General features: G+C 44.3%; 1 protein-coding gene across 2 annotated transcripts in view; it reads right to left on the bottom strand.

Annotated features, from left to right (window-relative positions):
• tek (TEK tyrosine kinase, endothelial) overlaps positions 1-14,880 on the bottom strand; it is a 213,710-nt gene that overhangs the window by 84,648 nt on the left and 114,182 nt on the right. For both annotated transcript variants that reach the window (XM_073048693.1, XM_073048692.1), the window contains 2 exons: positions 13,987-14,127; positions 2,015-2,302 (listed from right to left, as the gene is read on the bottom strand). In XM_073048693.1, the coding sequence (XP_072904794.1) occupies positions 2,015-2,302; positions 13,987-14,127 (429 nt within the window). The remainder of the gene's footprint in view (positions 1-2,014; positions 2,303-13,986; positions 14,128-14,880) is intronic.

The following is a 14,880-nucleotide window of genomic DNA, read 5'->3' on the forward strand; positions in this document are numbered from 1 at the left end:
CTGAAGCTGAAATCCTGGTAACATCTAACTGAGTGAGCTGCAGTGGATTAGGCACTCAGATCTTTAAAGGCAGATATATAAAGATATGCAGTGTCCTTGGCTTTGACTTTCTATACCACTGATGGACCATCTTACAAAATGGATGCTGGATACTTTTAATTTTTTTTCTTTATCCAGCTTGCAATATCTCTTGATAGCCAGGGTTTGTTAGGCTTACATCCTTAAGCAACATGTTGGTCCTGATCTCACTGTTTCACTTCTGAATAACTCCCACTTGTTAGGGCAACAAGCAATCTGCTGAAGAAATCAGTGAGTTGTGTTGATGTTGACATTTGTTTGATTAGACCTTTAAATAGCTGCTTCCAGTTTAGCAGCAGTAAAATAGTATCTTCCCCTAGTTCAGGATCTTCACATCAAGACCAACCTCATCCCATGACTTCCCAGAGATCTACAGAGTTATAATCACCATCTCCCATATGCTGTCCTATTGACACCACATCCACTTGTGTACTTTCAGAGATTAGGTCTGATTTTGGAATTGTAGTTGGTTTATGATTGTCACATATTCTGAGATACAATGAAAAGCTGGTTATGCATATTTTTCATACAGATCACGTCAGTACATAATGCATTAGGTTCTTCACACACTTGTCTGTACTCACAATTTCATTTAGCTCAGTAAACAACAATCTTGGAAATATGGCATTTGTTTTCCTCCACTGAACCACTGATGCAGATTGTGAATAGCTGATGTCCATGCACCCCACTATTAACTACCCCCCAACTTGTGAAAGACCTATTTATTCCCACTTTTTTTACTTTCTGTCCAATAAACAATTTGAAATCCCTTTAAATATGTCAGCTCCAATTCCATGGACTCTAACTTTATGCACCATTATGGATTTCTTAATTCTCTGAGTTAACAGAGCAGATGTTTCCTGTTTTCTCACTCCCTCCTTTCTTAAATTGTTGTTCCACATTTGCTCCCCTCCAATGAATTGACCAATTCCAGAATCTACAGAACATTGGAAGATGATAACCAAAGCATTCATTATCTCCAAGGTCACTTCTTTCAGTTGTTTCTCGGACTGGAGGTCTGTGTCTAGTGGTGTGCCGCAGGAGTGGATGCTTGGACTTTGGTTGAGTGTAATTTATATCAACAATTTGGATGTTAAAGCACTTGGAATGATTAGTAAATTTGCAGATGATATTAAAATATCTGGTGTTCTAGACAATGTAGAAAGTTATGAAGAGTTACAGGGAATCTGGATCAGCTGAGGATGGAGTGTTGTGTGCAATACGATATAGGAAGAATGTGAAGCAGAAATGATTCACCAGGATGTTAGCTCCAAGAAGAGTCTGCATAGACTTAAATTGTTTTCTCTGGGCCTTCAGAGGATGAGGGGCAACCTGATATTATTTTACTGTGTAAACTTCTAAGAGGCACAGCACTTTTTCCATGGTGGAACTGTCAAATAATAAATGGCACAGCTTTAAGATGAGAGCGTTAAAATTTAAAGGAGATATACAAGGTAATATTTTTTAACATAGAGAGTGGTAGGTGCTGGAATGTACCTCTAGGGGAAGGCTTGGAATCAGAAATGACAGCAAAGTTTAAGAGATATTTAGAAATGCTTAAGAAAAATCATTGTACAGTCTTCCATTTCCATCTGCAAGGGGACTTCGTTGGCCTTCACTTGCTATGTACCCACAAACCTTCCTCTTCAGCTCACCCAGGTCTTGCTGTTCTGTACTTCCTGGTGTACTTTTCCAGGTTCTCAGTGAGCACAAGTTCTGCACTTCTATCACCTTCTGAATTAGATTTCTTATGAATTGCTTGGTGCTATATCCTTGGACAATATATATGGTTCCATGTGTACCCCACACCACCTCCCTCTTCCTGTTCTAACATGCCCATCACTTCCAACTCTAATCCATCAATCAAATCCTACAAACCTCGTTGGACTAGATTGCATCAATAAGTGTGAACAGATACCAAGAAGGAAGAACTTACTATCGCTGTATGTCCACGTGGTCATCATATCACACCATTCCCCATGTAATTTGCTCTGTGCCCAAACACGACACTGGTACTGCTGCTTGGGTTGCAGACCTTCAATATCCAGGCTAGAGAGGTTACCGGGGACCTCCAGGATGGTAGGCTGACCCATACTGTCATTGGTACTGTGACACTCAATGTGGTAGGTACTTTCCTCGCGGGTTTCAGGGATCTGCTTCCATATCAGCCTCAGAGATGTTTGACTTTTGGGGAAAATTTTGAAGTCCATTGGAGCAGGATGATCTGGATCACACACATTAAAGAAGAACAGATATTGTTATTGACTGCTTCTATCTAAGAACACTGTGTTGACAGAGATAAAATGTGAGACTTTTTATTGGGATTGGCTGGTGAACGTATTGTTGAAAAAAATGTAAATATTCAATTAAAATCAACAGACCCGAGAGAATAATAATGCTAAAAGCCTTGATCTTTTATCAGCATTATGTTTTCTTATAGGGCTACAGTGTCATAAAGTTATATAGCAAGGCCCTCAGCTCACCATATCTATGCCAGTCTTGTTAGTTTGAGAATTATAAAGTACCACAGCACAGAAAAAGGCCCTTCATCCCATCTAGTCCATGTTGACCTGATCTTTTGTTTAGTCCCATCTACCTGCACCCGAACCATATCCCCCCCAGCCTCTGCTATCCATGTATCTATCTAAACTTCTCTTAAATATTGCTATTGAACCCACATCTACCACTTCTGTTGGTAACTCGTTCCAGACTTGCACCACCTCCCCCCCCAACCTTGAGTGAACAAGTTTCCTCTCAGATTGCCCTTAAATATTTCACCATTCACCCTAAGCTACAACTTCCAGTCTTACTCAAACTGATGGGAAAAAGCTCGCAATCATTCACCCTATCTATATCCCACATAATTTTGAATACTTCATTCTCCTTTTCAACCCTTTCTTATACCTCGGGTCCTCAAATCCTGCGAAATCCTAATAAACTTTCTCTACACTCTTTCAAGCTGATCGATATCTTTCCTGCAGGTCGGTGACCAGAACTGCATACTGTACTCCAAATTCAGCCTCACCAATGTCTCGAGCAACTTCTACACAACATCCCAGTTCTTCTACACAATGCTCTGATTTATAATGGCCAATGTACCAAAATCGCCCTTTATGACCCTATCTACACATGACACCAAATTCAAGGACTTATGGATCTTTACCTTCACATCCTCTTGCTCCACTGCACACTTCAGAGCTGTACCATTCACAATGTAAGCCTTAGCCTGGTTTGTCCTCTCAAAATGCAACACCTCACACCTGTCTGCATTAAGTTCCATCTGCTATGTGCATTGGTTTTCTCATGCATTCCAAAGACATACAGATGATAAGTTTACTAATCACATGGGTGTAATTGGATGGCCGTTGGCTTACTGCATCAGAATGGCCTGCTACCATGCTGTATCTTTAAAAAAATAAATAAATTGCTATGCATTCAGCTGCCTGTGTCCAAATGTCTAGAATTCCTTTGCCTTCTGTACCCTAATCTTTGAGTTCCCTTTTCTTCAGCTGCCAGAACCCCAATATCCAGAATTCCCATGTCTTCATCCTAGGCTTCAAATTACCATGCCATCAGCTGCCTGTATCCCAATGTACAGTGCAATACAATAATTAACCTCCGCTGTTATCTGTTAAACCAAGAATGAATCATATGTTCACAGATTGGTTACTGCTTAGTCCATTCAGCCTGGTGTGAAGGTTTGTTGTCCCTACAATCAAATCTTCTTCCACAATTTGTTTCACATTATATTCTTGCTTTTTCACACAACTTGTTTATATTTCCTTGAAGCCTTTTGCATCGACGTCATTACTTAAATTCACATTTAATTTCCTATAATTTACAAACTTTGAAAAGTGATATTTAGCTCTTCCAGCCAAATAATTGAGATAGATTGCAAAATGCTGGAGCACAAAGCTGAATGCCTGTCATAGTGGTACAAGCGTGCCAATCTGAGAAGGATTCAGTCACTCCTACTTATTGCGTTCTTTCTAATTACCAGGTCTCAGTCAATGCCCCCAAATTACCCCACTTCCATGTGCCCTAATCTTGACTAGGAATCTCCTATTGGAGCTATACTGAAGGAGTTCTGAAAATCCTCAAGCACCACATCCATTGCTTTCACCAACACTGCCATCCCCCTCCATTCCCCTCACCTACTGTAGTCAAAGAACTCCAACCAGCCAAACTTGCTTTCCATTTCTGGGCAACTGGATTAAGTTCTCTATATTAAGTTGTGAAACATTTTTCCTGTTTCTGATGTTAAGTTAGTGGGTCATTGTTTCTGTTTTCTCACCCCCTCTTTTCATATGGCAAAGGGGACACATCTCTGTGCACCTGAGACCACGAGGGGGCATTGGCTTGTGCATTGTGGGGGCCCACATTTCAAAAGCTTAGAGGGCCAGTGGGTACGTTCTGTGTGCCTGTAATTGTGGGGAGCTGCTGGCTTGTGCATTGGAGCAAGATTTGAGGATGTGAGTGTGGATTGTCAGGACATTCTGCTCACCTGAGATCATGAGGAGCTGTTGGCTTGAGCTTTGTGGGAGCGAGATTTGAAAAAGTGAGCAGGGCCAGTTGGCACATACTGCGTGCCAGAGATTGCAGGGTAATTAGGCACTTGGAAGAGCCAATGAAAAGAAGCCAGATTTAAGTGGAGTAGGCCAGGGTTAGAGTGGAGAGATTGAGATGTTGGTGAAAAGAAACAGAAGTTTAGTTCTTTATTTGTCTATTAGTGCATAGCTAGTGTACTGAAAATTAGCCCAGAGTCAGTATTCTTTATTTCAGTTTTGGAAGAACCCCAGTCTCCTTGATAACATGAGGTGCATCCCGCTGCAGCTCCTTATGGAAACTGGAACTGCAGGTCGATGAACTCCAGATCATTCGAGAGGTTGAGGGGTTGATCGACAGGACAGGGTATTCAGGGAGGTAGTTACACCCAAGGTGAAAGACATAGATAACTGGATGACTGTCAGGAGAGGGAAGAGGATAGATAGGGCAGAATACCCCTGTGGCAATTCCCCTCAATAACAAGTGTACCCACTTTTGATACTTTTGGGGGCTGGACGGGGGTGGAATAGCCCACCAGGGGAAAGCCACAGTGATCAGGTCTCTGTCAATGAGACTGGCTAAGAAGAAAAGAGGAATAGGGTGGTGACAGGGGATTCAATAGTTAGGGGAGAAGCAGGAGGTTCTGTGGACATGAAAGAGACACCTAAATGGTGTATTGTCTTCCAAGTATCAGCGCCAGGGACATCTCAGGTCAGGTCTGCAGCATTCTAAAGGGGGAGCATGAGCAGCCAGAAGTCATGGTACATATTGGCACGAATGAAACAAGTAGGAAAAGTGCTGAAGACAGAATATAGGCAACCGGGTAGGAAACCAAAAAGCATGATTTCAAGGGGAACCACCTCTGGATTGTTGCTTGTGCCATGCATAGAAATAGGATGATTTAACAGGTGAATGTGCGCCTGAGGAATTGATGCAGGGGACAGGGTTTCAGATTTGTGGACATTGGGATCTCTTCTGGTGAAGTTATGACCTTTACATACAGGATGAGTTACATCCGAACTCAAGGGAGAACAATATCCTTGTGGGCAGATTTGCTGGAGCTGTTGCAGAGGGTTTAAACAAGTTTGGAAGGAGGATAAGATGTGGAGTAATAAGTCAGAGGATGGGGCAGTTGGTATACAGATAGATACAGTGTGTAGAGAGATTGCAAGAAATGATAAGTAGTTGATAAGTAAAATTACAGTCTGTGTTTGAAGGGTGGCTAGTTTAACGCAAGAATTTTCAGGAAGAAGTGATAAACTTAGAGCATGGGTCAACACACAGAACTACGATGTTGTAGCCATTACAGAAACGTGCTTATCACAAGGGCAAGAATAGCTGTTCTTGGTTTAGACATTTCAAAAGGGGCAGCGAGGGAGGTAAAAGAGGTGGGGGTGGCATTGCTCATCAGGGTTAGTATCACAGAAGCAAAATGAGAGGATATTGTGGAGATATTGGTGACTGAGTCAGTAGTCAGAAACAGGAAAGGAGCAAACACTCCATTGGGAGTATTCTATAGACCCACTCAACAGGAACAAAAGAACTAAAGATTAGTGGGAAGTAGAGCAGATTTTGGGAAGTGCAAAAATAAGGGGTTTTATGTCATAGGAGACTTCAACTTCCCCAGTATTGTTTGGAAACTCTTTAGTGCACAGGTTTAGATAGGGTAGAATTTATTAAGTGTGTGCAGAAAGGATTCCTAACACAATATGCAGAAAGACCAAGCAGAGCAGAGGACAGAATGGTTCTGGTGCTAGGCAATGAGCCAGGTCAAGTGTCAGAATTTTTAGTGGGTGTGTAATTCGGGGATGGTGGCACAATTCCCTAACCTTTGACAGGGATTTGAGCAGACTGTATGGAAAAGTATTTAATTAGCGGAGGGGAAAATATGATGCTATTATGCAGGAGCTTGGGAGCTTAAATTGGGAATGGAGGTACTCAGAGAAATGTACAACATTATTGTGATGTTTGTTCTGCCCATATGCTATTTCAGGCACGGACTGCAGATCCTCTTTTGGAGCTGTTCTGAGCCTCAGAAGGACCCATGGGAGACGATCATGCCAACACTCATCGGTCAAGGAAGCCCTCAGAACAGCCTTTAAGGAGCAGTGAGACTGCTCACATAGGCCATTGGACTGCTCACATAGGCCATTGGACTGCGACTGATACGCCATGGTGTGAATGTAGCCTAACGCTGAGGTTCTGGACCATCCCAGCCCAGAGGTCTGATATGAATTGGGGACGGCAGTCAGAGGAACTATCAGATGGGGTGCTAAACTGAGCGACCCAGGTGCTGAGGAACGCACAAGCCATGACTGTGGCCATTGTCAGTGCTAGGAGGACAGCCTCTGGCCACCTGGTAGTACAGTTCATCATGGCAAGGAGGAGTGTGAAATGGTGGGAGGCGGGATAAAGACATAAAAAGCCCTTATTGACATGGTCAAACCATTACTCAGGGACCTCAAAAGATGTCAGTGGTGCCTGGACATGACGGTTGATTTTTAGTCTGCTGGCACTCCACATAGGCTGTAGTCCAATCACGAACGTCCTTTCTAAGGCCGTGCCACACAAACTTTAGTGCAACCAGTTTCTGTGAGGCCTTCCAGCCCAGATGTGAGGGGCCACGAATGGAGTTATAAACAGTCCAGCTCCAGTTTACAAGGGGCGAGGGCAACCAGTTGAGTCATTGCACAGAAGAGAAACCCCAGCTTCCCAAACTGAATGTCAGCCAACCACAGGTCCGTGACTGCTGTTCGGTAAGCCTGGACCTCTGGGTCAGTAGCTCGATTGGTTGCCATGCCAGCATAGCGAACCTTATGTCTATGCTTCAATGGTTGGCTGTGAGAGGCAATGAGCCACGACATTATTTTTCCCCTTGATATGTTGTATATCAGTCGTGAGCTCAGATATGCAGACCGATCGGCATTTCTGCTGTGCAGAGCAGGGTCTGATATTTTGGCCATTGTGTGCACGAGAGGCTTGAGGTCAATGAACACTGTGAGATGGCGACCCTCCAGGAGAAAATGAAAATGGTGGACAGCCCGATATAGTCCAAGAAGCTTTCAGTCAAACATGCTGTACTCCCTTCTGAGTGGACGGAGCTGCTGGCTGAAGAGGACAAGTGGCTGCCGCACGCCTCCGATCAACTGCTCGTGCACAACACCCACAGCATAGTCTGAAGCATCAACGGTAATGACTACAGGTGCACTGGGGAGTGGGTGTGCCTGTAGGGTCGCATTAGAAAGAGCTTGTTTCGTATCATCAAATGCTCTGATTATGTCCACTGACCAGTCAAGTACTTGATTAGGGGCATTGCCTTTAAGCCACTATACAGGGGGAGCTTAAGTTCAGCAGCTTGCAGAATGAAGCGGTGATAGAAACTCACCATACCTAAAAACTCCTGCAGTTTCAATAGACAATAGACAGTAGGTGCAGGAGTAGGCAACTCGGCCCTTCTAGCCAGCACCGCCATTCACTGTGATCATGGCTGATCATACACAATCAGTACCCCGTTTCTAGTCGTGCAGGGTGGTGGAAAATCCATAATAGCGGCTACTTTTGATGAGAGGGTTTTGGGGTTTTTGCTCCTTCTGTGGAGATGTGATGGCAAAAAAATGTCAATGGTTGGCAACCCAAACGCATTTAGCAGGGTTAATAATCAACCTGTGTTGGCTTAAGCACTCCGAAAGTGTGCGGAAATGAGATTCGTGTTCCGATTTGGATGCACTGGTGACAAGTATGTCAACCAGGTAAACAAAAAGAAAACCTAAGTGCTTTAATACAGAGCCCATCAGCCGTTGGAAAGTCTGTGCTGCAGTTTTCAGCACAAGAGGCACATGCAGAAGCCCAAAGAACAAACGGGGTTAGCACAGTTATTTTGGGAATGTCCTCCGAGCACACAGACACCCGATGGTAGGCCCTAACTAGATTGAGCTTGGAAAAAATTAAATTTGCAGCTAAACATGCTGAAAAGTCTTGGATTTGTGGGATCGAGTAACAACTGGAGTTGGTGGCCTCATTAAGGCATTGGTATTCAGCACATGGGCAGAACCACCATCAGCCTTTGGGACCATATGGAGGGGCGAAACCCAGAGAGTGTTCGACTGATGTACAATGCCAAGTCTTTCCATGTTAACAAACTTAGCCTTCGCGGTAGCCAGCTGTTCTGGGTCCAGTCCATGGGCTGGTGGGCCAGTTGTGGAAGTGTGGTGCTCGACCCCACGTTTTGTGACTGTAGTGGAGAATGTGGGCTTGGTGAGGTTTGGGAATTCATCCAGCTCGAGTAAGCCCACATACGGTGGTGCATGCGCTTGACCGAGTCATTGTGGAAAACTTACTGGTGGAGAAGGGTAACGACCCAAAGTCCTTGACATCCACAAGTTTGCCCAAAGATTGACCTTGGGCAATCCTTGGGCACACAGGTTATCTGTATCGAGCAGACATCTAGCCACTTTAGCCATGTGTAACATCACCCACTGAAGCAAAGCATCACCCCTCGTATCCTGTAGGACTGGATCCTACTGCAGTTGGCGGCCTCCAGTGAGATTTTGTTTGTCTCAGCCTTCTCATCAATAGGCAATGCTGGCAGCACACTCACTTGAACACCCGTGTCACAAGGAAGCATTGCCCTGAAAGGGTGTCTGTAATGAACAACAGACATCCCTGGCAGCTGGAACCGATGGTGCTCACAGACCTCTGACGTCCCAATGCGCTGGCACTGCTGAAGCTGCAAGACCGTTGGCACTTCCTAGCATTCAGACAAAGGTGAGCGTGGTGAAAACACAGGCCCAGAGGTGTCTGTTTCACAACCACTGGCATCCTTATGTTGGGGGCCTTGCTGACGGGGCTTATTGAGGTAGAGAAAGGAGAGGGAATGATACACCTCTGCTTGGCTGAGTGTAGTCTATCAGCCATTTTAGCAAGCTCCCCATAGTCCTTCATGGGTACATTAGCAAAGGTTATGCGAATTTGATCAGGCATTTGCTGCATGAAGAGTCCTTTAAAAATAAAACAAGGATGGTGATTTCCCAGGAGAGACAGCATGTGATCCATTAGCTCCGAAGGATTAGCATTGCCGAGGCTGGACAAGAAGAGCAACTGTTTAATGCTCAGACTCCAATAGTCCAAAAGTCTGTAAAAGGTGAGTTTTCAGCAATTGGCATTTATCGTGTTCAGGTGGGTGTTCTGGAAGATTCCCCACCCTTGCCACCATGGAGTTGCTGAGCGATGCTACCACATAGAGATGTTTGGTGTTGTCGGTGGAGATTTCTTGCAGCGTGAATTGGGCCTCAGCTTGCACAAACCAAATGACAGCATTTTGCTCCCAAAACTCCAGCAGTTTCAAAGCAACTGCATTGTTCAATAACTTTGGAATTGTCCTAAAGCATCAGGGTCACCAATGTAGATATTCAAAAATAAAATGGCAGGGGCATTTTATATTTCAGAAAAACTTTAGAAACTCATTTATTGAATACCAAAAACTGAACACAAAGCATGCCAAAAGCCCTGTAAGTAATTACCTCATCACATCAGACCAGCCTCTTAAAGTGAACTGGAACCCAATGGCAAAAACAAGAGAAAGTCTGCAGATGCTGGAAATCCCAGCAACACACACAAAATGCTGGAGGAACTCAGCAGAACAGGCAGCATCTATGGAAAAGAGTAAACAGTCGAGGTTGCTGAGTTCCTCCATCTTTTTGTGTGTATTACCCAACCCAAAGTCGGTGGCTGTGAATTCTGCACACTTCCACCAATTACATTACCCTACAGGGCAACATCATAATTAATGAGTTATATGGTAGCCAGGAAAAAGTAAAGAATGGACATAGAAGTGTAGCAAGGAGACACAAAAGGGCCTTGGCGAGCGAGGTTAAGGTAAACCCCAAGGCAATCTACAAGAATATGAAGAACAGGAGGATGGCTAGAGTGATGGTGGAACTGATCAGAGATAGTAGAGGAAACATGTATCTGGTGAGGAGGAGGTAAGAGAGGTCCATAATGAATACTTTGCTTCAGTATTCACCAGTGAGAGGGACCTTGATGCTTGTGTAATACAGGCTGATATACTAGAATGTGTCGATGTTAAGAAAGAGGATATAGAAACATAGAAACACAGAAAACCTACAGCACAATACAGGCCCTTTGGTCCACAAAGCTGTGCTGAACATGTCCTTACTTTAGAAATTACCTAGGATTACCTATAGCCCTCTATTTTTCTGAGCTCCATGTACCTGTCCAGGAGTCTCTTAAAAGACCCTATCGTATCCACCTCCACCACCGTCACTGGCAGCCCATTCCATGCACTCACCACTCTCTGCGTAAAAAAACTTACCCCCGACATCTCCTCTGTACCTACTTCCAAGCACCTTAAAACTGCCCTCTCGTGTTAGCCTCTGACTATCCACACGACCAATGCCTCTCATCATCTTATACACCTCTATTAGGTCACCTCTCATCCTCTGTTGCCCCAAGGAGAAAAGGCTGAGTTCACTCAACCTATTCTCATAAGGCATGCTCCCCAATCCAGGCCAAAATCCTTACAAATCTCCTCTGCACCCTTTCTATGGTTTCCACATCCTTCCTATAGCGAGGTGACCAGAACTGAGCACAGTACTCCAAGTAGGGTCTGACCAGGGTCCTATATAGCTGCAATATTACCTCTCGGCTCTTAAACTCAATCCCACAGTTGATGAAGGCAAATGCACCATATGCCTTCTTAACCACAGGGTCAACCATACACAGCTTGAACCACATCATCAAGTTCGCCGATGACACGACCGTGGTGGGTTTCGTCAGCAAGAATGATGAGTCAGCATACAGAGAGGAGGTGCAGCAGCTAACAGACTGGTGCAGAGCCAACAACCTGTCTCTGAATGTGAACAAAAGAGATGGTTGTTGACTTCAGGAGAGCATGGAGTGCCCACTCTCCACTGAACATCAACAGCTCCTCTGTTGAGATCGTTAAGAGTACCAAATTTCTTGGTGTTCACCTGGCAGAGAATCTCACCTGGTCCCTCACCACCAGCTCCATAGCCAAGAAAGCCCAGCCGCATCTCTACTTTCTGCGAAGGCTGAGAAAAGTCCATCTCCCACCGCCCCCCGTCCTCACCACATTCTACAGAGGTTGTATTGAGAGCATCCTGAGCAGCTGCATCACTGCCTGGTTCTGGAACTGCACTGTCTTGAATCGCAAGACTCTGCAGCGGATAGTGAGGTCAGCTGAGAAGATCATCGGGGTCTCTCTTCCCACCATTACGGACATTTACACTACACGCTGCATCCGCAAAGCAAAGCATTATGAAGGACCCCGCGCACCCCTCATACAAACTCTTCTCCCTCCTGCCATCTGGGAAAAGGTACCAAAGCACTTGGGCTCTCACGACCAGACTATGTAACAGCTTCTTCCCCCAAGCTATCAGACTCCTCAATACCCAGTCTAGACTGACATAATTTATTATTATATTGAAATTTGTCTTCTATTGTGCCTATTGGCTTGTTTATTATTTATTTATTTATTAAATTATTGTACTGCCCTGTTTTGTGCACTTTATGTAGTCCTGTGTAGGTCTGTAGTCTAGTGTAGTTTTTGTGTTGTCTCACGTAGTCTAGTATAGTTTTGTGTAGTTTCATGTAGCACCATGGTCCTGGAGGAACGTTGTCTCATCCTTATTGTGTACTGTACCAGCAGTTTATGGTCGAAATGACAATAAAAAGCAACTTCACTTGACTTGAACCTGTGCAGCAGCTTTGCGTGTCCTATGGACTCAGACCCCAAGATCCCTCTGATCCTCCACACTGCCAGGAGTCTTACCATTAATACTATATTCTGCCATCATATTTGACCTACCAAAATGAATCACTTCACACATATCTGGGTTGAACTCCATCTGCCACTTCTCAGCCCAGTTTTGCATCCTATCAATGACCTGCTGTAACCACTGATAGCCCTCCACAACACCTCTAACACCTGGAACTTTTGTAAAACATTAGGATAGATAACTCCCCGAGGCTGGACGGGATTTATCCCAGGTTAATACGGGATTGCTGCGCCTTTGGCAATGTTCTTTGTGACCTCCCTGGCCACAGGAGAATTCTGAATGATTAGAGGATAGCAAATGTTATTCCTTTGTTCAAGAAAGGGAGTTGGGGTAAACCTGTGATTTATAAACCAGTGAGTCTTACTTTAGTGGAGGGCAAATTATTGGCGAAGATTCTTAGAGGTGGGAATTAAGAACATTTGGAGAAACGTAGTCTGATTTGGGACAGTCAGTACAGCTTGGTCAGGCCTTACAAGCTGGATTGAATTTTTTGAGGATGTGACAAAGCACCTTTATAAAAGCAGAGCACCGGATGAGGTGTAAAAACTCCAGGGATTAGAGAAGAATCGAAGGAAATATAGAAACTGGAAATTCAGTTTAAAAACTACCATCTTCATTTTTGTAGCCGATGTGATGCCCTGGTTCACATCTTCACTGTTATGTTGTAGGTATTTAATTTAGCAGCTCTGTAAGAGCAGTTTGTTCTGCTTTCAGCCTGTTTGGGTTAGTTGAAGATAGGGGGTGATGTGGAATGTGTGCCATCCAATTAACGGGAGGTTTTCTTGGTGAGGGACAATAAGGTTGGTCTTGGGTTTGTGGTCGGCGCAGGATGAAGTGAGAAGACACTGGGGAGAACCGGTCGTAGCATACGATCCGGTGGGAGACCCGTTTGTTCGAGACGGATTGCAAGCGACATTTGGAATGTGGTGTGTGCTTTCACGTTGACCGAGGGCCCAGCGCGTGAATGACCGAGAAGTTTGAGATAAGTTCCAACTTGTGCACATTTGACTGTTTAATTAGAATGGGCCCTCTTCTTTTTGTTATTTTTTACTCACCCTTTAGTTAAGATTCACAAATATAATTCCCTTAATATTATGCAGTGTACAGTTGGTAATTTCATAGCATTAATTTGTAACAGGGTAGCAAATTACACAGCAAGCACACAAACCGGGGTTTGGGGTGGGACGAGCTGTCTCAATCTCACGAGTTTGGTGGGACCTGAGAGTGTCTTCCCTAGTCTTACGCAGCCAAGGACCTATTTCACTTATGGTCCCAAATCCTCACAGGAAGTTGGAATTACAAACTGTGGTCAGAAGTATTTCTACATGCTTTTCATAAGCCAGCCTCTTCCAACTGCCCCATGACCACATTTGTATTTGTTGCTATGCTCAAGTGTACCTGGGAAATTTATATCTAATCCCTGGATATTCCATGTGGAGGGGAGGAAATCTATAGGAGCTGGGACCACTGTGCTTGTCTGAATTGTTGCATAAAATACAAATTACGCATCAGCATGATTCACAATCAAACGAATGTGTGCTGTTACTTGGGCATTCAGTCCAGAAACTTGCCACTGGGCCAGGGTGTCCCTCTCCTCTGTCTCCTGGGCGGCTCAGCTGCACACATACATTATACTGGCACATTGGTTGTAAGTTATCCAATTTCACCACATCTGATGCACCGGTTACTGAAAAGAAAAACAACAATGGAAAGGAATTTCAGTCTTTGTAGGATTTCACTGAAGCAACAAAGTTGGCCATCTGAATCTCTGCAGAATAAAACATGATTAATCAGCAAAGCAGTTTCACAGGACCAGCAAAAAGCTTTTCTTGCATTGCTCTGTTCCTTCATTATACGCATTTGTTGTGATGGAAAATAACTGGTTCTTTGAGTCTCAACAGTAGAGGCCTGGACACACACAGTTTTAATAATGAGGAATTTATTTACAAGGGGAAGTCGGGTCAACACAAGCAACTACAATATTCTAACAAAAAACGTTTAGGGTTAACACGTGTGGGGAAGGTCGGGTCGGCTGTACAATACACAGGAAGTGGTGTGGGGACAGGGTACAGTTACACATACAAAGAACAAGGGAAAAGCACTATGACAGCTATCCCCCTTGACCTTGGATAGCTGCGGCTCCCTTACCAGGACAAACGATAAACCTTCCCAAACATAAATCAATGCACTTACCTTCAATGAGGTGGTCTGTAAGAGAGACTGAGCCAGGCACATGTCTCACCTTTTATAGCATGGGGCTGGGCAAGATAATCCAATTAAGGTGACTGATAATTTAGGTGTGAATTGATTAGTTGGGAGGGACCAAATGTTGATTGGCGTGTGGTGTGTCCTCCAACCAGCCAGGTGGCAGTGCGTCTGTCATGTGGCCAGTATCTCTGGATACACCATCTTCTCGTCCAATTAAAAGGTCAAGGGCAGA

The sequence above is a fragment of the Hemitrygon akajei genome, chromosome 6 (genome assembly GCF_048418815.1).
Source record: "Hemitrygon akajei chromosome 6, sHemAka1.3, whole genome shotgun sequence".
Taxonomy (NCBI): Eukaryota; Metazoa; Chordata; class Chondrichthyes; order Myliobatiformes; family Dasyatidae; genus Hemitrygon; species Hemitrygon akajei.